Here is a 20086-nt window from a genome sequence, read left to right on the forward strand (position 1 = left end):
CACAAACACCAATAGTTTTTATAGCTTTTGGGTTAGTGGAGTTCTTAATTGAATTAAGATACTGTACAAGTTCAAAGGAGAATACATAAAAAGAGGGATGTCTTCCTAAACATTTGGACTTGTGAATATGAAATTTAGCCATTAAAATTAACAAGTTAATCATATATCTGTTATCAAAGTTGAATTGTCTTTGGTTTTTGTGTAGCAGAATACCGAAAAAAATCAAGATCTTTCAATCACTTTATTCTTTGGCTTGATCAGTTACTTTCCCCCTTGCATATTTATATTGTAGGTTCTGAAAATTGTTCTTTTGTTTGTCTATGGTATGCAATTTTTTTTGTAAGTACAACACCATTAATATGGTACTGTTTAATTCTATTTTGTATTGCACTGAGGTTTAAATAAAGGTTTGAATGAAAAAAAAAATACATTAACTATCGCAATGTTGGCAAATAGGGGAAGTGACGTAAGATTTGCGCATGCGTGGTACGGATCGGGTTTCCGGTACGGATCGGGTAGTGACACCCCATATTCCAAAAGTGTTTCGTCTCTTTGCTATTACTGTCGCCCGACATCATTTGCAGATGATATTGTTTGCAGCCGTTGCAATGCTTTCGACCAAAACCGGCGCCGCTTGATGACACCATCAACATGCGCTATCGCGGTAGAGCGGTATAGTCAAAATCTCTACCGTTGGCCAAATTTATATAGTTTGTACCGTATACCGTTTATACCGCCCACCCCTACGCAATATTTTCTACTTCATCTGCTCTGATGTTTGGTGTACGTAGGACTGAGCGATATGACCCAAAATTCATATCTCGATATTCTTTAGCTGGATGGCGATATACGATATATATCTCGATATATCTTTTTTTTTAAAGCCATAAAGTAAGAACAAAAAGAGAGTTCTTAGTCAAAGCTTGTCCCAAATCTCACATGGGCACTTTTATTAACATACTGTGTAGAAAAAATTGCTGGACATTATGGGCAATGCTGGGCATCCTCTGCACATGGCCATAAACAACCAGAGGAGTCTGTTCAGTGACAGGTTGTTTCTCCCAAAGACAACAACGAACAGACTTAAAAACTCCCATCAAACTGTTTAACTCCTCTGTGGAGGGGAAACAGGAGGACATTTATCCCTTTCCTATATTTTATTTATATATTTCTCTGTACTGGAAACTGGATTTCCCAGAGGAACCCACCCAAGGGATTAATAAAGTTTTATCTAATCTTATGTACAAGAAAAAATTACTCAGAAATAAATTATCAGCATTTATTAAATAATAATGCTCCATAAATAAAATAAAACAATGTTGTTTTTGTGCATAACAAAAAGCTCACAATTGTGCAGTCAAAATGTAAACTAAAAGATGCTGAGCAGAATAACAAAGACAGATTTTACAGCTGCTCTGTTCCCAAGTTCTACTGTGTGACTGACAGCCTTGAGTTTGAAATCCTCTTTGTAACCGTGTCTCTTAACAGGTGCCATTTGTGGTCCTTATACACACACAGTACGGTAATATTACGTTGAAGCAGAGTACATACTACTCTGCGAGGCTCCTCGATAGCCTTAGCAGTGCAGCTTTTGTAGCTTACCGAAGTCGTACCAAAACATTTCTTTGAAAGATTTCTGAGCGCTGTGTACCACATAAAATCGGTTCGCGGTCAGTAAGCACAACCAGAATTCATACATAAGGCGCGCTGTCAATTTTTGAGAAAATGAAAGGATTTTAGGCGTCAACGCGTTAGCCCAGTTAGCTCGTTAATGCCATCCCGCCCCACCCACAGGGCGATCCGCGGTAACTCGTTAACAGAGATTTATGTTAACGTTACTGCAGTTATGGCGTTAACATCACGCTGACAGCACTAAAATAGTGATCTCCAAATGTTTTCTTTTTACCGACCAGCTCCTCTTTGATAGCTGCCGTGTCCATCCTGTCTTTGCCTGCAGGTGAAGCGATGGGGGAGGGGGAGTTGTGTTCAGTGAAGGAGAGAGGCGAGGCCGAGTAACGTTGCGTAGAGACAAAAGTGGACGAAAGAGAGGCAAACTTGCGGCTCCACAAGTAAAATTATAGCGTAACATAGACTATATCGATATAAACGATATTGTCACATCTAGGGCTGCACGATTAATCGTTAGAAAATCGCGATCTCGATTCATACTTATGTGCGATCTCATTTCCAAATGACAACGATTTAAAAAAAAAAAAAAAAAAAAAAAAAAAAGACGACGACGATTGTACCGCATTTTGATCCGGGACGTAATCTGCATGAAAACAAGCGCTCACTCTTCCTGCTCAACAAATGACAAGGGCGGAGCCTTATACCACGTGATACAGAAGCTGGCTGCTAAAATTAGCAGGGAAAAAACAACGGAGAGCACGTCAGGGATGAGGAGAAAGTGACAGGAGAAAATCCGTCCCGGTCAACCACCCAAACATCAATAACGGGAACCTTATACAGCGCTTCCCTATACACGTCGAACTCCCGCAGGCACAAAGAAATTACGAGGCTATCACTTATCACCTGACCAAAGATATGGCTCCCATCAACACTGTGCAAAACGAGGGATTTAGGAAAATGATCAACACCCTAGACAAACGCTACACAGTGCCGTCCCGCAACTATTTTTCTATTGTTGCACTACCTGCTCTATACACGCAGTGTCGAGCAACGGTGGAGACGGAATTTCAAGCAGTACAACATTTTGCGGCAACGACAAAATGTAAGACATTTGTTGTTTTTATGTTTATTTATTGTTTTTATGTTCAGTCTCAACTGTTACGAAGTTGATGTGCAGTTAATAAGTGCAATAAATATTTATACTGGAAAAGAGAATTGTGAGAGAATCGTGATCTCAATTCTAACCAAAAAAATCGTGATTCTCATTTTATGCAAAATCGTGCAGCCCTAGTCACATCTCATATCTCGTATAAAAATATCTAGATATATTAAAAAAATCGATATATCGCCCAGTCCTAGGTGTACAGCACCAAGGAGACTTCAGCCTTTTTGCTTGTTTGATCACCTACTAAAATATGATCTAATTGTCTTCCCCTTCTCTCTCCTCTAGGGTGTACAGGAGAGGGCAAACCTGACCTCCCCACTTCTTTCTAAGGAGGATCCTATTTTTAGTTCATTGTCTCCTAAGCTGGGTCGGAGTGCTGATGAGGTGGGTCATCGCATCCATGAAGGCTTACTGAGGGTAAGGGTCTCTGTGAAACATTTACTCAGTATACTTAAAAACAAAAAAAATGACTGTTTTTTCCTTTGGAGTTGGTGTAGGAGTATGATATAAGTACTGGCAAATGGTCCAAATATAATTTTTGCATGTCTGCTTATCTAAATTTGTTCTGTTCAGATGATTGGTTTATGACACCCAAATATTGAAGCAATAGTCATTCTGAGTGCAAGGCCAGACACGTTCTGAAGCACAGATTATCAGTGAGTCTTATTAAGGTTACTGAGCTCTGCTGTCCAACACAACAATATGAAGGAGGAGGAAAAGCTAAAATTCTGTAGAACCTTAAAAGTTGGCAGTTTGTGTATTTCATAAGGCATAAAAAGACACATAACTTTAGGATTGTGTGTTTCAGAATTCGTCGTCCTGGGTGCTGTACAACATGGCGTCATTTTATTGGCGTATGAAGAATGAGCCTCAGAAGGCCGTGGACTGTGTTGTGCGCGCTCTGCATTTCTCCCCAAGGTACTGTGAGGCTCGTCAGATGAGTTTTGCGGTAATATTTAGTTTATTGCGTGCGAGTGGTCACAGGTGTATCTGTGTGTTTGTTGTTCCTGTAGGCAGCACAAGGATATAGCCCTGGTTAACATGGCCAACATCCTACATCGTGCCCATTTTTCAGCAGATGCTGCTATCCTCGCCCACGCTGCCCTTGACCTTACCTCAGACCTCTTCACCAGTCACTACACTTTAGGCAACATTTATGCTGTAAGTTAAAGGGAAACCTTCAAGCCACAGTGAATGCTCGAGTCTTTAAATCTTGTTTTATCACAGCATTTCCTGAATTTCACTGTAGTTAGGTTTCAGAGAGAATCAAAATCCAGCTATCAAAATCCTGTTTTCTTACGGACTAGTATTTTAGAAAATTTCTGACTATCAGTGGATTTACAAGCAAGGCCTGTAAAACAGTTTTCATATTTACGGGGAGTACCAGTATTTTACAAAATGTATTTTTATATAACACTTCTCTTTGTGTCCACCAGGCTTTCTATCAGTGTACTAGTCTGTACATATTTTTAGTCTGTTTATCGTTCTGTTGTGCTCGCAAAGCGTCGCTACATGAAACAGGTAAGTCTGACCTCTGCTGTATCTGTCGTGCTTTATGTGTCCTCTTCTGTTGCTGTCTGACTAGATGCTTGGGGAATACAACCACTCGGTGCTGTGTTACGAGCAGGCACTGCAGGCCCAGCCAGGCTATGAACAGGCCCTAAGGAGGAAGCATGCTGTGTTGTGTCAGCAAAAACTGGAGCAACGCCTGGAAGCCCAGCACAGGTACACAAGCATTTTAACACACTCTCTAAGTGATTTTGGTTGTGTTTTTGTTTTTACTGTACATTTCTGTTACTGATAATGCCAAAGAAAAGCCTTGCAATGAAAATATATTGTCATTTGCTGTATGTCGAGGTTGTTCAGTGATTACAAGAAATACACATAGACGTACCTGTAGGGAAGTCAAAATATGTGATTAAAATAAGTGCAGAGCTGGCAGCCAATGGACTATTTTTACACTTATCCATGTCTACCAACTGTCCTGTTTTTCCCCTCTTTGTTTTCCATATTTGTAGGTCCCTACAGCGGACACTGAATGAGCTGAAGGAGTACCAAAAGCAGCATGATCACTACCTTCGCCAGCAGGAGGCGCTGGACAAACACAAGCTGCTGCAGGAAGAACAAATCCTGCGCAACATTATCCATGAAACCCAGATGGCCAAAGAAGCCCAACTTGGTGAGATGCCACATACAGGAATTAAACGAGAACAGAACAGGAAAGAGAACATTTAGGATAGTCATGAGATTATTGCAAAGTAGTGTAATCACACAGTTCAGTTAATGAGTTTTGCAGCAAATTACGTTCTACTTTGGAGAAAGCTAATTGCTTTACCAGGTCAAAAGATAATATGAGGTAACAAGTATGTAACAAGCTATGGTTTAGCTTGTTACATACTAAATTAATGTGCATTTTTTATAATTGTGAAAAAGAAGCGACTTGTTCAGCCAGTTGTTTTACTGCAAACTGATGTGTATCAGTTCTGAGGAGGGCAAAGTTTATTACTTGGTTTCACATAGCAGAAGTGGTAAAGCTGTCAAGGTGCAGTAGAGATGATTGTAAAGTTGTGAAACTCATAAATGAACTCAAGCATGAATAAGCAAATTCACAATATGAGCAACTCAGCAAGATGTCAAGTCACATTAATCTAGGTTTACACATGGTCCCTTTAAAAAAACAAAAGTAGGGTTTAGTTGGGGTTAGGTGCAAAAACAGGTTTGGCTGTAATGTAGACTACGAGAAAACAAATTAAACAAAACTTTATCTCGATCACAATTTTGGCTCCACACAATCATTTGAATGCAATCGAACGATATTAAAAGTGTGTTCTCTGTCAGTACAACACCAAGAAAAAGTAAATTAAGCACTTGCTAAATTGTCTTGATGCATTCTCCATCATCCAGGTAAGTAAATCTCCAAAGGTTGATTCTGTTCATCTGGACGTAGCGTTTTCAGTGGGAGAAACGTTTCGTCACTCATCCAAGTGACTACTTCAGTCTCAGCTGCCTGCAGGTCAGCTGAGCACGGAGTCAAGGAGGCCATTTACGTGAAAAGGGAAAGACCATCTCTGAATCGAGGAGGGGGCCTAAGGGTACATCTTTCACCATCCTACAATGCTGTGATTGCAGCCATTCCCCAAATCTCTGTGAAGGGTACTCATGGCCATTGATCAGTGGTCTTTGATAAATGGTCATGAGAATTTGCATAATCATGATGAAGGAACTGACCTCCCAGCCCATTGTTCTTTCAGTGGGCTGGTTTCAGCTATTATTCAAAGGTACTGTTTATAAGATTGGGAAAACCTGCAGTCAGCTGAGACTGAAGAAGTCACTTGGATGAGAGACAAAATGTTTCTCCCACTGAAAACGCTACGTCCAGATGAACAGAATCAACATTTGGACACTTGCTAAATCAGTGTCTTACCATTTACCTGCATGTGCCACAGCTGTTTACTGCAGCTGACGGCTTGAAGTTTCCTGGATTATTCAGGAGAAGATTAAACAACATTAAAATATAGATTTAAAGCACCATGAAAATGTCTGACACTGCAGAAGCTGAAGAGCTATTGCCTTAAAGCTGATCATCATCCCACTGCTCGGAAATACTTTGGAATTGGTGCCAGTCTGAACAAACGATTTGCCAAGAGAGCACTAGAGTTGTCTGTGAACCACAAAGCAACATAGTCATTTGCTGTATGTTGAGTTATCCGGCCACCTGCAGTATAATTAATGCATGTAGACCAAAAAAAATTGTGCAATTGTGAATCTTCCAAAATCAACTCCGATGTCAATAAAAGCGAGCCTTGCAGCGCATCAGCGTATCCAACCAGATCATAAAGACATTTGGTCAAAAAGTATATTTCCAATAAACACGGTGATTAATAAAGGCAGACAGTTGTCTTTCTACAGTGACAAAACCTGTGTTCTATGTAGAATGTCACAGAGGAATCTCACAGCTGTCGAGTATTTTACTCGAGTTTTACTAGAGGTATTTTACGTGTTATTCACACCCACCATGCAGGTACAATGAATGGAGTGAAAGATTTTGCTAGGTTAGGTGTTAGGTCAGGTGAATAAAAGCCAGATATTCTAATTAACAGGAATATAACGCAGTGTATAAAGTGAAAGCAGTGCCATGTCTGTTTAATTTTTATGTTTATTTTTCTTCAAAGAGATGCGCGTAATTCTGGCAAATTAGAAAGACCGGTTTTATTTTAGTCTGTACATTAGCAAGAGTGTCACACAATACGAATATGAAAATAGGATTTTGTTTACATGACAGCAAAAAAGATTTCTGTCTCTAAAATCAATGAATAATCATGACAAATAATTGTGATCTCAATTTTTAACAGCATTTTGGTCATAGTCATCCAGCCCTAAAACAGTCCTTAGGCTCCTCTGAACAGTGACTTCAAATAAATAGTTTTCTGATAAGTTCATTTTCTAAATTGCTAGTTACGAGTCAGTTATTGACGTTGTTGGCTTCAACACACTAAAATGCTTAGCTTTAGGTTCTAAGATGGGACTGATGAGCTCGGTGGCTCAGTCCCTCTTTTATAGTCTCCGAGTGTTTAGAATAGCATCTGAGACTTTTCCATCATGTGTGTTTCAGGGAACCATCAGATGTGTCGGCTGGGTCAGCAGCAGCACAGCCTCTACTGCCCGTTTGACCTGCCTGTGCGCTACCACCGGGGTGATCTGTTTGAACATGTTCAGTATGTCCAAGTGAGTCTTTGGAAAAACTGTTTATAAGAAAATGTAGACATCAAAATGATAAACGCTGACCGCCTTCTTGGCAGATGCGCACACTATTGAAAGTATGTTTAACAAGTTCATCACGAGAGGTTATTCTAGTCTAAAAGCAATGGCATAATCTCTTTTCTGAATGACTTTAGGGATATCACTTTTTTGCTATGAAAAATCAGTTCTTGTGTACAAAAATTGTTCTATTCAGTTGTAGTTGGTGTCCTTGCCAAAGTGACTGTTAGATGTGACAAAGAGAGAAGATGGTCTGTTAATATGTTAAGAACTGGTGGATCTGTCTGCCTTTTTTTAAAGTTTTTTTTTTCTTTCAAGTTAAGGCACAAAAACCATCAAACAGTAATGAAACTGGCTCTCAGGTTCTCATTTCCCCTGAAAGGAAAGACTAAGAATTACCTCTGCTGTACAGGAGACGTTCTCAGTCTCAGAAATTAACGGCACACTGTAATAGCTGCACACGACTACATCCCCCGATGATAAATTTACATCAGTCACTCTGTAGAGAGCTCTTGCGTACAGGTAGATGTGAACACTCTAACACTGGCAAATGCATGTAAAACTCAAAACATAATTTGCATTTAAAACATTTTTTCACTTACTACATAAAATATGTCACAGTTTGAATGTCATCAGTATTTTTCTACAGTGTAGAGCATATCAAAACCAATGAACAATCCACGAATGAGCATGTGTGTTCAAACAGAAGGACAGTGTTTCTTAGCCCAGGGTTTTTGTTTGTGTTTTTATAGACAAACAATTTAAATGCAACGACACTGCTGTGTTCTTTCTACAAGGATAAAACAAACATTTATTTATTGAGTCATTATTTATGAAGAACCTTGTTTTGCTTTGTGTTTCTGTCTTTGTTCGTAGTTTGGAGAAGAGGTGTCAGTGGCATCCAGTGTGGCACTTGTGTCAGAGCACAACTCAAACCAGACGGAAGCCAGCCTCCAGCTCCACCCCACTGTGTCTGGGGGCCAGGATCCCGCTGCCGCCCTCTGGGGCAGCCATCAGGATTACACAAAGGCAGGCTAAACCAATTACATGTTTTTTTATTTTTGTTTTTTGTTTTCTTTTAATTTTCTTGTTTTTCACAGGTGAAATCTGTGACTGTAAATAAAAACAAAATAAATAAATAAAACTAAATAAAACTCTTGCAGTGCTTAAACAAACTTTAAACAAATTGCTCGAAATGAACTTAAACTCACCATAGTACTTACAGCACTGTGTGGGAACTGGTGGTTTACATTTGGCAGACAAATTTAAATACTGAAGAGAAAATATTAGACTTGTAAAATAGTCACATATAGCCTGGATAAACTGGATAACTAGAGCATGATCATGTTTTGAATAATTAGAGTTACAGGAAGTGTGTTTGTGCTGTAGGACTTGCAGAGGATGTTGTGGCCTCAGAGGTCTGACTGTGCCCATGAGTATCCAAGTGTCCCCCCAGCTCACCTGCTGCCAACCTACTACCTTTCACCTGAATCACAGGGCATCAGGTCAGTACAGATTCCTGGATGGACACATTTCTAGTGGTAGCAGCATAGATGTATTAGTTTCACATTTCTCAGACGGATCCACAGGAATGCAAAAGAAACGCGTGTTCAAAGAGCTTTACAAAAAAAAGAATAATGAGTGAAATATGTCTGCTTATGTTTATTCAGCCCAGTGGCAACTCTTCTTTATGGGACCAGCAGTCTTTCTGGGACAGTAGGTCTGCCAGACTGTGGTCCTGTCCCCCAACCATACCCAGCCCTTCTGCCTGCCTCACTAGAGTGGCCCCTGGAAGAAAAGGAGCTGCCAGATCCTTTTGCCTCTGAGGTATCTGTCTGTCTATTTGTACACGTGCGGGACATTTGCATATGAAAACAACCACTACAGTCCTCTTGTGTGTGTGTGTTTGTATTTTTTTTTTTTTGTGGCAAAGACTCCATATACACATATTTCTGTCTGTGTATATAGATACTGCAGTTACGTAGTGGAGGATTGATGCTGGACCAAATTGGCCATAGAATTGCTCAAGCCATGAAACAAGTAAGGGAGCTCCTCACACCCACACAGGTTCTGATCGTTACTATGTATCTTACCATCTGGTTTTATAAGCCTAAATCTGTATAGAGTGCTACAGAATATGTTTATTTTTCTTTAAATATAGTTTAGATGAACCCTTTTCTGACTCAGTGTTCCTGCAGTCCAACTTAAGTTGTTGAGTTCACAAGACGTTTCCATTATATCTGAAGTCTGATTATGAATAACTCTAGTCACTCCAAATAGCTCCCAGCTCAAATTGTTTGAGGCCGCCTTAAGCTAACCTAAGTTTGTTTTGTATGTATAGGCCACTATACCCCGCTGGCAGGTCCACAATGAGGCAGCTCTATTTTGGCGAGCCAAAGGCAATGGTAGCCGTGCCCTGCAGTGCCTGCGCCAAGCCTTGAGCTCAACTTCGCCTTCCCATCGCCACCTCCCTCTCGCCAATGCTGCAAACCTGCTGCTACACCACGGCCTAAGCACCCACGCACAAACACTGCTGGAGTATGCATTGGCACTTAATGCGTCAGAGGTAAATAACCTGCTGGGTTATGCTATTTCAGTACAAGTAGTTTGTTTAGGTGTGCTTTATATTTTGTTTCGTGTTGGAGAAACGTATTTGCTAACACAAACTGTATTCATCACATCGCCATGCGTCAAAGGAAACAAAAACACGCCTGTTATCGTCTTTGCAGCACGCTGCGTTGTACTAGACTGAAAATCCCAAATCAGCAGTAGTGTTTTTGTTTTTTTGTTTTTTATTGCCTGTGCTGAATGCGACTTAACCAACAAACTTCTGATGAACTGCATTTTTGATGGCTTTACAGAGCACCACTTTTCAATTACTGGGATCAGTAGTGTCATTGTGCCATGTCTGAGAACTCATCAAGGTGGTTCCAGGAACAAATGTCCCAACCACTGGACAACACATTTCAACATGGCAGAGGAACCTAGGAAAATTTAAAACCTGAGTGTTTGCCTAAAAATGCGCAGCATCTAGATGTTAGACTCATTTTACATTCTGGGCCACATATAGCACGCTTTGATGTTAAGTGGGCCGGACCAGCAAAACTCTCCTTTCTGATAGTCTAAAGAAGTTTAATCACACATTTAATCCTTAAAATATTTTAATATATAAGAAGAAAATGCAGTTTCAAAAATATATCTCGAGTTTTATATATGATAAATAAATGCTGCTTTAAATTTCTTAAATTGCAAGAAATCAGTATGAAAAAACAGAAGAAGCTCAGTTAGGTCATTGCACAGACTTATTTAATTAAAAACTGAAGTTTTTTGTTAATTGATGGGTTTTATAGTAAAGAATACAAAAATCTTGCATTTTTAGCACATGGTGAAAAAACAAATTTTGTGTAATTTAATGGTTTATCTATTAGTTGTTTTAGTGTAGTATGAATGGTTACAGTGGAGGTGTTTATTAGAAGGAAAAGCTGTAAAAATGTGAAAATACAGTTAAAAGTCAGATATTTTGTGCCCTTATTCATATTTTCCAAAACTGCCAGTGGGCCAGAATGGAGTCTTTGTCTTTGGCAGAGCTGATTTTGGCCCTTGGGCGTTATGTTTTGACACACCCAATCAAGAAAATGCCATAGAGAAACCACAGACTAAATTTGATAGGGAAAATTTCCAATATCATTCTAAATCAAGCTTTGCGGGTAAAAGCTGGTTTATGCATGTAGAGAATTCTCATGCTATAATAATTCAGGAACCGCAGGTCAATTGTGTTATATGTAAGCTGGGAACTGCAGAAGTGCTGTTTTACATGCATGATTTAAAAAATAAAAATAAGAAAAGCAGATCCTCCACAGATGACAGGAACAATGTTCATTATCATGCACATCATCCACCATCTAATTTCACCCGTCTTGTCTTGTTTTTGGTTTTTTTCCTCCCTCAGCCTCATACCCTGCTCAGCCTGGTGAGCGTACACTTGGCCCAGGGCAATGTGACAGGTGCCCTGGCCCTGTTCCGCCACATCCTGGTCACGGCCCTTTCCTCCTCTTCCTTCACGTCCTTTTCTGGCTGTGAGCAGTGCTGCAACAGTCTACCTCTGCTGCGTTGTCTTCAGTTCTACCCCTCCCTTTACAATCTATCAAACAGACAGTCCTGCTCAAGTGAGTAACTTGGGGGTGGGGAAAAAATACCTAGTTTTGTTGTTTATTTGTGGGTGGGTTTTTTGTTTTTTGTTTTTTTTGTTTTTTTTAGTATAATTTTCTGTTTTGCTATTTAGTTACGGAGTGTGTCTAAAATGATGGATTACAGTACAGATTCAGATGATCAGCAGTGACCTAGTTGAAAGTTTTGCATGACAAAATTCAAGTGGGAGTATTTTAAAGAAATCTTTGCATACTAAAAACAAGATAAATATTTATTCGAAACTAATAGTTGCAAAATGATAATGTTCTTAAGTTGCTGAAACCCTGAAATATCTGAAGTTTTGTAAAATGAAGAACTGTTGGGTAATCTCTTTTAAAAGCAGAGCTTTATTGGGCGACCAGAGAAACTCATTCTCTGCCCACTGGCTGTGTTTTTGTTTTTTTGTTTTTTTCCTGTGTTGGTTCACAGCACGCTGAAATGCTGTAACAGCCACTTGAGCAGAATCTGTCACATCTAATTTAAGGGTTTTAGTTTTATTCGGTTGAATACAGGATTAAACATTCCCAGTAATGTTTAATGCGGGAATGTTTGAATTAATCAGCAAATGTAATAGCATTTATTAAGAGTTGGTGAGTCTAAATGCATTTATTAGAGCTTTACAAATATTTATTTTTCTATCTCTATGAGCTGAAGTGAAATTTAGCCTCGGACTCATCTGCTTTGGGCCTTACACTCACAAACCACCTCGTGTTGCTCTGCCTGAAGCTGCAAGAGTTGCTGTGAAAAACTGCTTGTATGTTGGGTTTCTTTCCTGTATTCATATCAGTGGGAGTGGAGAGAACAGTGCTTTGAAGTGAAGAAATTTTTCCACTCAATAATTTAAGCTGCAGAAAATAGCTGATGCCAAATTTAGAAGGGACTATATTTTGCGCTCTAAAGTTGAAGGTTGCGTCCATAAAGCGCACACCAAATGTCTGAGGTTGCTTGAGCCCTTACAAAGCACATATCTACCATTTAGATTTTTCAATAAAAATCAAATGTACTAAAAAAAATAGACTTATAGTAAAAGTTTGGTGATGACTTGTCATTGTTAGATCTTGTCAGGGGAAGAACTACAGTGAGCTAGAAAATAGTGGTGCAGAAACAGCTGAGGTCTCAAACCTGATAGATAAGATCCATCGGTTCTTCTGGCTCCCTGTTCTGGCTGTTGTCCATGCAAGGCCAGCACAATGTGTACATGTATGCACTTAAGCACCCAATGAAAAAATAACATTTGAATTATGTGAAAGATTTGAGGTAAAAGTCATAGCCAAACATTATATCAGTCAGTTTACAGTAGTTACCGAACGGCTGCCAAAGACCTACTAGTACAAGAAAGAGAACCATATAACGTGGGGGGAAACATGTAGGCGTCTTCAGGGGACAGTGAGACAGTACATGGAGTTAATACGTAGATTTTGAACTGACTGATTTTTTTTTTTTTTTTTTTTTTTTTTTAAAACCCAAAAACAAACACAGTAGCTGTGTTTTCACCGTTTGAAGTAAGTACAACAGGAAATTGTTTCCAGTGAGCTGCAGTGTAAAATGTGTAAGGCTGTGAGCTAAGGTTGAACAATTATCACATGATATTCTGGATAAATGTTAAAAGAATAGCAAAAAATAACCAAAATTATTTCATAGTTCTCCACTCAAGTGGGGGAAAATACTTTTTAAAAAGTTGTATTAGCTAAAATTACTAAAGTATAATGTCTAAATTGATTAAAAAAAAGTTGCAAATATGCAAAACCCTTACAAAATAATCCATTCGTCATTGTTTAATTAGTCTTTTTTTTGTTTTTGTGCATTTGTGTCCATTTTTGTCAAACATTTTGTAGTTTCATTTTAATTGCATGCTTTTTGTGGTAATTTATAGTTGATCCGGAGGGCACTGCCTGCATGGCTGAGGAGGACCTCGGCCTGCAACTGGAAGACTGGGAGGGCAGTGAAGAGAAGCAGGACGCACCGGCCATTTCAGCCATGGAAGACACTCTGCTCTTTGAGAGTAAGAATTTGATATGTGGCGTCTTCACTGGCACAATGAAGCAGTCAAGATATTATGTCTGTGGCACTTCAGCAAGGATGTATTTGGTCTAAATAATTCAGAACTTGAGATTCCGTCTTGTGCAGTTTGGCATGTGGCAAAAATGTGTAGTGTAAGTGTCACAGACAAGCGAGATTTAACAGCAGTGGAATACTTTACTACATTTTACTGGCTTTCAGGTTCCCATGGTCTACTTTGGGGTGTCCTATCGTTTTTTCTTGTTTGTTTGTTTTGGGGTTTACATGCTCTTTCTTTCCTGTTGAGCTAATGTTTCGTAATCCTATTCATTCCTTTCTCCGCACCATGCAGAGGTCATCGTGGACAGTAACGGCTCAGATGAGGCAGCCGGACAGCAGCAGGCTTCTCCTTCTGCATCGGCAGCGGCAAAAATGAGCGCTTCTTTTGGAGATGGAGGAGAAAAGGAGGAGGAGGACTGGCAGCTGAAGGAGGATCTGATGGGAGCCTTTGAGGGTGCACTGGATGTTGGTGGGAAGCGAGGTGACCTGCGAGGTATCCGGGTGCTAAAGAACGACCGCGTCATGGGTGCTCGTCCTGGTAGTGGGCCCTGTTTTGGAAACTGTGAGGATGACGAGGGAGCAGAGTGGGTAAGTGTGGAAGTTCACTGGTTTTTAAATGGCAGAACTGAGTTTGAGTAATCCTTGCCAACATCTGTCAGATATTTGTGAGTACCTTAATTGAGTATTACTACTACTTCAGATCACTTTCCAAGTAAAGCGGGTCAGAAAGGCTAAAGTGGATGGGTCAGAAAGTGTTTCCACCTCTGATGACAGCCAGAATGGGGACTCACTGCCTGGGGGTCACTCTGTTTTGGAGATCAGCGGTCCAACTATCCCATCGCCCGGTCCTTCAGGTAACACATAAACCTTTAGTATTAACTGACAACATCACGCACAGAGAAAAAGCCTCTCAGAGAGGTGTCACTGTATTTTTCTTTTTCTTTATTCTTTGGACAGGCCGTTGGAGAGACTACACAAGTCTTGGCTGGCCAGGGCCAGAGGAGTGCCAGCGGATACGGAGGGTGGACCTCACCACTGTAGCTAGCACTTGGTTGGCTGTTTCTGCCAAGAACATTGAGTAAGGCTCTCACTGTCCTGAATACGTTTTTATCCTGTATTTATGAAGTTCTAAACAGATTCAAAGAGGATTTGTTTTATTGCCATATCGCTGTGAAAGCAGGTGGCAATTTCATTTTTAACAGAACTTAGAAATGCATTTATAAGAAATAGACAGCTGGATAATTTCTTTTTATTTTCTCTCCACTCCCTCCCATCAGCATCACAGAGCACATAGACTTTGCCACTCCACTCCAGGAGCCAGCTGTTGAACCTTTATGCAACGCCAACCTTGCTGCTAGTATGCACACCCTCGACCACCTGGCAGGGGTAGCCAATCGTGCCGCCATCCATTACACTGGGGAGAGCCAACTGCGTGAGGTATGCTGAGGCAGAAGCCGGAGATAACAAGAGGCAACATATAAAATAAATGCAAACAGCACAAGACTGGAAAAAAGTTCCATGCTAAGGTTTCCTTTACAGAAGGATTTTTCTAAGAGCAAATAAGATGAACTTAATCACATCAAAACTAATGTCACTACATTCTAGTCTTCTCATCCAAATTGTTGACAAGCTTGTATATCACTCTTTTTAAACTTAAAAGTTTCAAATTACCCTTAAGTGGGGGAAAACACACAACATTTAAAAACAATCTCAGAACCTTCTTAAGAAATAAAAACACAATTTTGTTGTGTTTAACTTGATTGACAGGATTTTTTTTAAACCCATCTTTCTTACAGTAGCTCATAGTGTGATTTATGTCTCTTCTTTTCCAAACCCAAAGGTCCTGCAGAACCTCGGCAAAGATAAGTTTTCCCCACAGTCCTTTGAGCAGGTGGGCACCCGCATTGCTAAAGTCCTGGAGAAGGTAAGGGCTCTCTGATGGTCCAAGGCAATTTAAAAAGAAGTTTTTGCTTTAGAATAATAGATTTTTCCACCTGTTATGACTTGAATGTACAGCAAGTCATGTTCATATATCAGGAGAATACCATGATTACCATTAGACTAGTATTTTAATAAAGGAAAGATGTCTAAAAATATATTCAGCTGTATAAACATCTGATCACTGGTCGTCTCCTTGGCGCTACAGCATGTTATTCAGAATATCCTTCGCTTTAAGTCAAAACTGAATCTAGCAAATATAAACACCCCACTGTGAAAGTCGGTACTGTGGTTTATTCACTTCTGGTGGTTTGTTTGTCCAGTCGGGCTTTATGATTAAACTCTCCAAAGTTTTTCTCTGAATATTATTGTGCCTCTTTTGATAGCTGTACCATGCAACTCCAGTGCGACTAACACGGTTCATTGAGTTTTTCTCTTCTCTAATCCCTAAAACGGCAGAATCAGACTTCCTGGGTTTTATCCAGCATGGCTGCACTATATTGGAGAGTGAAAGGTCAAGGCAAGAGAGCCATCGACTGTCTACGACAAGCACTCAACTACGCTCCCCATCATATGAAGGCAAGTTAGGCAAAAGTTGTTCCCAACAGTGGTGTTCTTGTGAAAATGAAAAATAAATCTCTTTATATGTTGTTGTTGTTTTTTTTTGTTTTTTTTTTTGTTTTTTTTCCCTCCCTCTCGTGACTTTTAAACCAGGATGTGCCACTTATCAGCCTGGCCAACATCTTCCAGAACGCCCGGCTATGGGAGGACGCGCTTACAGTGGCTCGCATGGCAGTAGAAATTGCTCCGCACTTCGTCGTGAACCACTTTACCCTTGCCAATGTCTATATAGCAATGGTAACAGCCACAGTCACACTTTTTTCTAATAATCCGTCAATATTTACTGAGAGCTGCTCACCAGCATCATAGGTGCATCATACCACATCAAGTGTCTTTGTTTTCCTCGTCACCAGGAGGAGTTTGAGAAAGCCATGCGCTGGTACGAGTCTACTTTGAAGCTGCAGCCAGAGTTCGCTCCTGCCAAAGATCGACTGAGAACCATTCAGTGTTACCTGCTCACCAAGAGGGAACGCCGTCAGCCCTAAACCACTCAGCCAGTTTAATCCCAGTAGTACCCACTGGCCATGCACACATCAGATAAACACTCACACACATACATGCAGACAGAATACACATCAGAAGATTGCAACAAACTTGCACAAAGTAAAAGTGTAAGAAAAATGAACTAAGTCAAACATGAGGTGTCGAGCTTTATATTCGGCTGAATCTTGAGTCCTTGTTTGTTTTTGTTTTTTGGGTTTTTTTTGTGGGGGTGGGGATTGTTTTTATTTAATTTTTTTTTTTTTTTAAAAAAAGGTCTAACCAATACCAAGAATTAAGTTTGAACTGTCCTACAGTAAAACTGTAGATAAGCTTGGCCCACTACTTGCAGGATTTTTGTTATGTCTCAAAATCAAAAGGCTCAGACTCATTTTTGCAAATCAATTTTTGCGTGATTTGCAATAAAAGTTGGACAAAACTAATGACCACAGAACCCACCTAATTATCTTACATTATTTTATTTAAATTGAAGAAAAGCTTAAACTGTCTTTCTTGAAGACATTTTACTGCTGTTTAATATGAGGAAGTGGGATCTATAACAAAAACAAAAAAAAAGTATATTGCTCTATTACGCTGAAGGATAATGAGATACTACCGCCTGAAAATGGTACATTTTAATCTAAAGTAATTGGGGATGATACAGTATTTGCTTTTGCTGACACGGTATGGAATGTGCTTTTCAACTGGAGTTTAAATGAGGTTGACTCGATTAATATATTCCCTCACTATTTCCGCTTCTTAAAATGGATGGGGACATTCAGTTCTTTTGCACTTTTTTTTTTTTTTTTTTAAAGCATTCCTATTTATATGGGACCTAAACGATTAGATTTTTGCGCCAAGCTACAAAAGACAGAAAATAAACTATGCTATTACATTTGCTTCTTAACTTATGGAAATCATCTGGCAGAAAAATGATATCTCATTGCCCATCTATAAAAAGAAAAAATAATGATAAAAAAAAAACCTGGAATCTGTATTAAATGTACAGTATTAAAGGCAGTGTGTGGATTTCACTTTGTTTCTGTGTCATTTCTTTGTTTCACTGGAAAATAAAAGCATTGGGGAGATTTCACGATTGAAAACTATGATCATAAAGAAAAGCTCAGCATTCTTTTTTTTCCACTCATGTAATCTTAAAAAATTGCCAAGTGGTGGCGCTGTTTGAATTTCTTTTAACCAACTTTATTTCCCAACATTGTCCTAATGGGATTCGCAAAGAGAGAGACAAAGTTAAAAGTGTATTTTGCAGTCAAAAAGAAGTTGTATTAGCAGTCATTTATTCTATATTGCCAGATCTGCTACTCAAATACCCAAACCTGTTCGTTGGTTATCGTACCAAAACATGAAAACACATGAAAAATGATAAGTTAAAGTTAAATGCCTCTTGTATTCCAAAGGCTGTTATCAGCAGAGACTGACAAAGACTTCCCACCCACCCTCAGCTTGTTCAGATAATGTGGTTTTTATGCAGCATTCTCCTGTTTTACTACTACTATGAAGAATGAACCTCTTTCAAAGGATGTTGTATTGGCATTGTGTGAGTTGAAGATAATAACAGATTTTCACACATTAGGACAGCAGAGCTGTACAATGAGTGTGTTATAGCAAAACTAAGATTGCCACAACATCACATCAATATTACCATAAGTTATTTTTTAAATAATATATGTTTTGATTATTTTGTGTGTGTATAACAAGTGCAAAAACAAAACTGAGTTTGCTCCCACTGAAAAGCACCAATTGTTTATGTGATGTGATTGTGAATATGGGCTTTAACAGTACTTAAATGACTAAAGCTGCCAGCAGTGATAAGGACGCCAAGCAGGTCAGCAGAGCACAGCTGTCACATTAGAAGCGTGGTTGTATGTACTGTATGCACTGACAGGAAAACCCTGCTTCTGCTTACAGCACCCCTGTGGTCAAGCAACAGATTTTCAGCCTGACCCAGTGGAGTTCATACGCCACATTTGGTGCAAATACAATCAAGGATTGCTGGTGTACGGTGCTTAGCAAATTCATTAGACCACATGTCATGAAAACAGAAATAGTCTGGACAGAAATCTGTCCATAAATAAATTCATCTGAACTTTTCTGAGAAGTCAGCAATGAATCAAGCATAGAATATATAAACTGATTTTTCTGCAGAGCAAATAACTTTTCTGTCACCTTAATCAAAATAAAGTGTTTGAATATTATTTTCTGCTTTTTTGTAAAACAATACATTTGAACATTTATGGCTAACAACAATAATATTATTTTAGCATTAAAAATATAAAGAGCTTGCACATACTGACAGATTAACCATTACAGAAACCTAAAAAAATGATAATTCTGGTAATTACCAATACTGTTAATTTAGGTCAGCTGTGGCAGAAACCTTATAATGCTCTAATACATTTGTTAGGCATCGTAGCTATGATCTCACTTCCTGTTTGGTGGCTTTGCTCTGATTGGCTAATGATCCATCTGATAACATGAGACTAGGTCTGACAATCATCTGTCCCAATTCTAATTGAGATTGAGAGGGAAAAAGGTGACCTGTGAAAATGCCTAAACTTTTTAGAGCAGCAGCAGACATCACAGTTCACTTTGAATGTGTCTTAATCCAAGAAGCCAAATGTCATGTATGTGGTTCAAAAGTTTTTTGTGCAAAAACGCAGCTCTAGCTTGACCCATGGTGGCGCTAGAACGCTCTGGGCACAGACGTGACACTGGAGGCAGTTTTCTTCTTCTCCAGTGAAAGAAGAAACAGATGATGCACTGTGAGAAACGCTAGAAAATAATTAGATTTCTAAAGCTTTACACGTGTGAAACAATTCATATAGGCCTCATGAATTGAAACCTGGCTGTGTTAAGCATTGTTTACTTGTACACAATGTTGCCAGTGCAGCATGGAGTGCCTTAGAACAAATATGGAACGGTGTGTTCATTCACATAAACAACAGTATCTTTTTCTGCCGCCTTGTTCTTTTTTTTTCCATTTCATTTCCAGGATCTAAAAATGGCACACACACACACAATGCAGCCTGCTATTTTTAGAACCCTGGAAAGGAACAAGATGGTTGCAGAGAAGCTGAAGTGTATGCACAGACTCCTATAAATACAAGCACAACACATGGGGGGATTTGCAGCTGCACATTTGCTGCCCTTTGGATTCAGCACCACTGAGGACAAATGAGCTGCTGCATTGCTAATGGATGTTGTTTATTGTTAGCCCCCTCACCCACC

The 20086-nt window shown here is 39.5% G+C and overlaps 1 protein-coding gene across 1 annotated transcript in view; it reads left to right on the forward strand.

Annotated features, from left to right (window-relative positions):
- Window positions 1–17101, forward strand: part of ttc17 (tetratricopeptide repeat domain 17) — a 26071-nt gene extending 8970 nt beyond the window's left edge. The window contains exons 5-25 of the mRNA XM_005930801.3: window positions 3080–3211; window positions 3603–3712; window positions 3808–3955; window positions 4380–4519; window positions 4813–4973; window positions 7407–7519; window positions 8429–8581; window positions 8942–9057; window positions 9223–9379; window positions 9521–9592; window positions 9894–10118; window positions 11502–11718; window positions 13614–13742; window positions 14091–14386; window positions 14499–14652; window positions 14756–14876; window positions 15076–15235; window positions 15639–15722; window positions 16196–16315; window positions 16451–16594; window positions 16711–17101. Of these exons, the coding sequence (XP_005930863.1) occupies window positions 3080–3211; window positions 3603–3712; window positions 3808–3955; window positions 4380–4519; window positions 4813–4973; window positions 7407–7519; window positions 8429–8581; window positions 8942–9057; window positions 9223–9379; window positions 9521–9592; window positions 9894–10118; window positions 11502–11718; window positions 13614–13742; window positions 14091–14386; window positions 14499–14652; window positions 14756–14876; window positions 15076–15235; window positions 15639–15722; window positions 16196–16315; window positions 16451–16594; window positions 16711–16842 (3084 nt within the window). The 3' untranslated portion in view covers window positions 16843–17101. The remainder of the gene's footprint in view (window positions 1–3079; window positions 3212–3602; window positions 3713–3807; window positions 3956–4379; window positions 4520–4812; window positions 4974–7406; window positions 7520–8428; window positions 8582–8941; window positions 9058–9222; window positions 9380–9520; window positions 9593–9893; window positions 10119–11501; window positions 11719–13613; window positions 13743–14090; window positions 14387–14498; window positions 14653–14755; window positions 14877–15075; window positions 15236–15638; window positions 15723–16195; window positions 16316–16450; window positions 16595–16710) is intronic.
- Window positions 17102–20086: the final 2985 nt, after the last annotated feature.

Source organism: Haplochromis burtoni, unplaced genomic scaffold, assembly GCF_018398535.1.
Source record: "Haplochromis burtoni strain Fernald_Lab_line unplaced genomic scaffold, NCSU_Asbu1 Contig_135, whole genome shotgun sequence".
NCBI lineage: Eukaryota > Metazoa > Chordata > Actinopteri > Cichliformes > Cichlidae > Haplochromis > Haplochromis burtoni.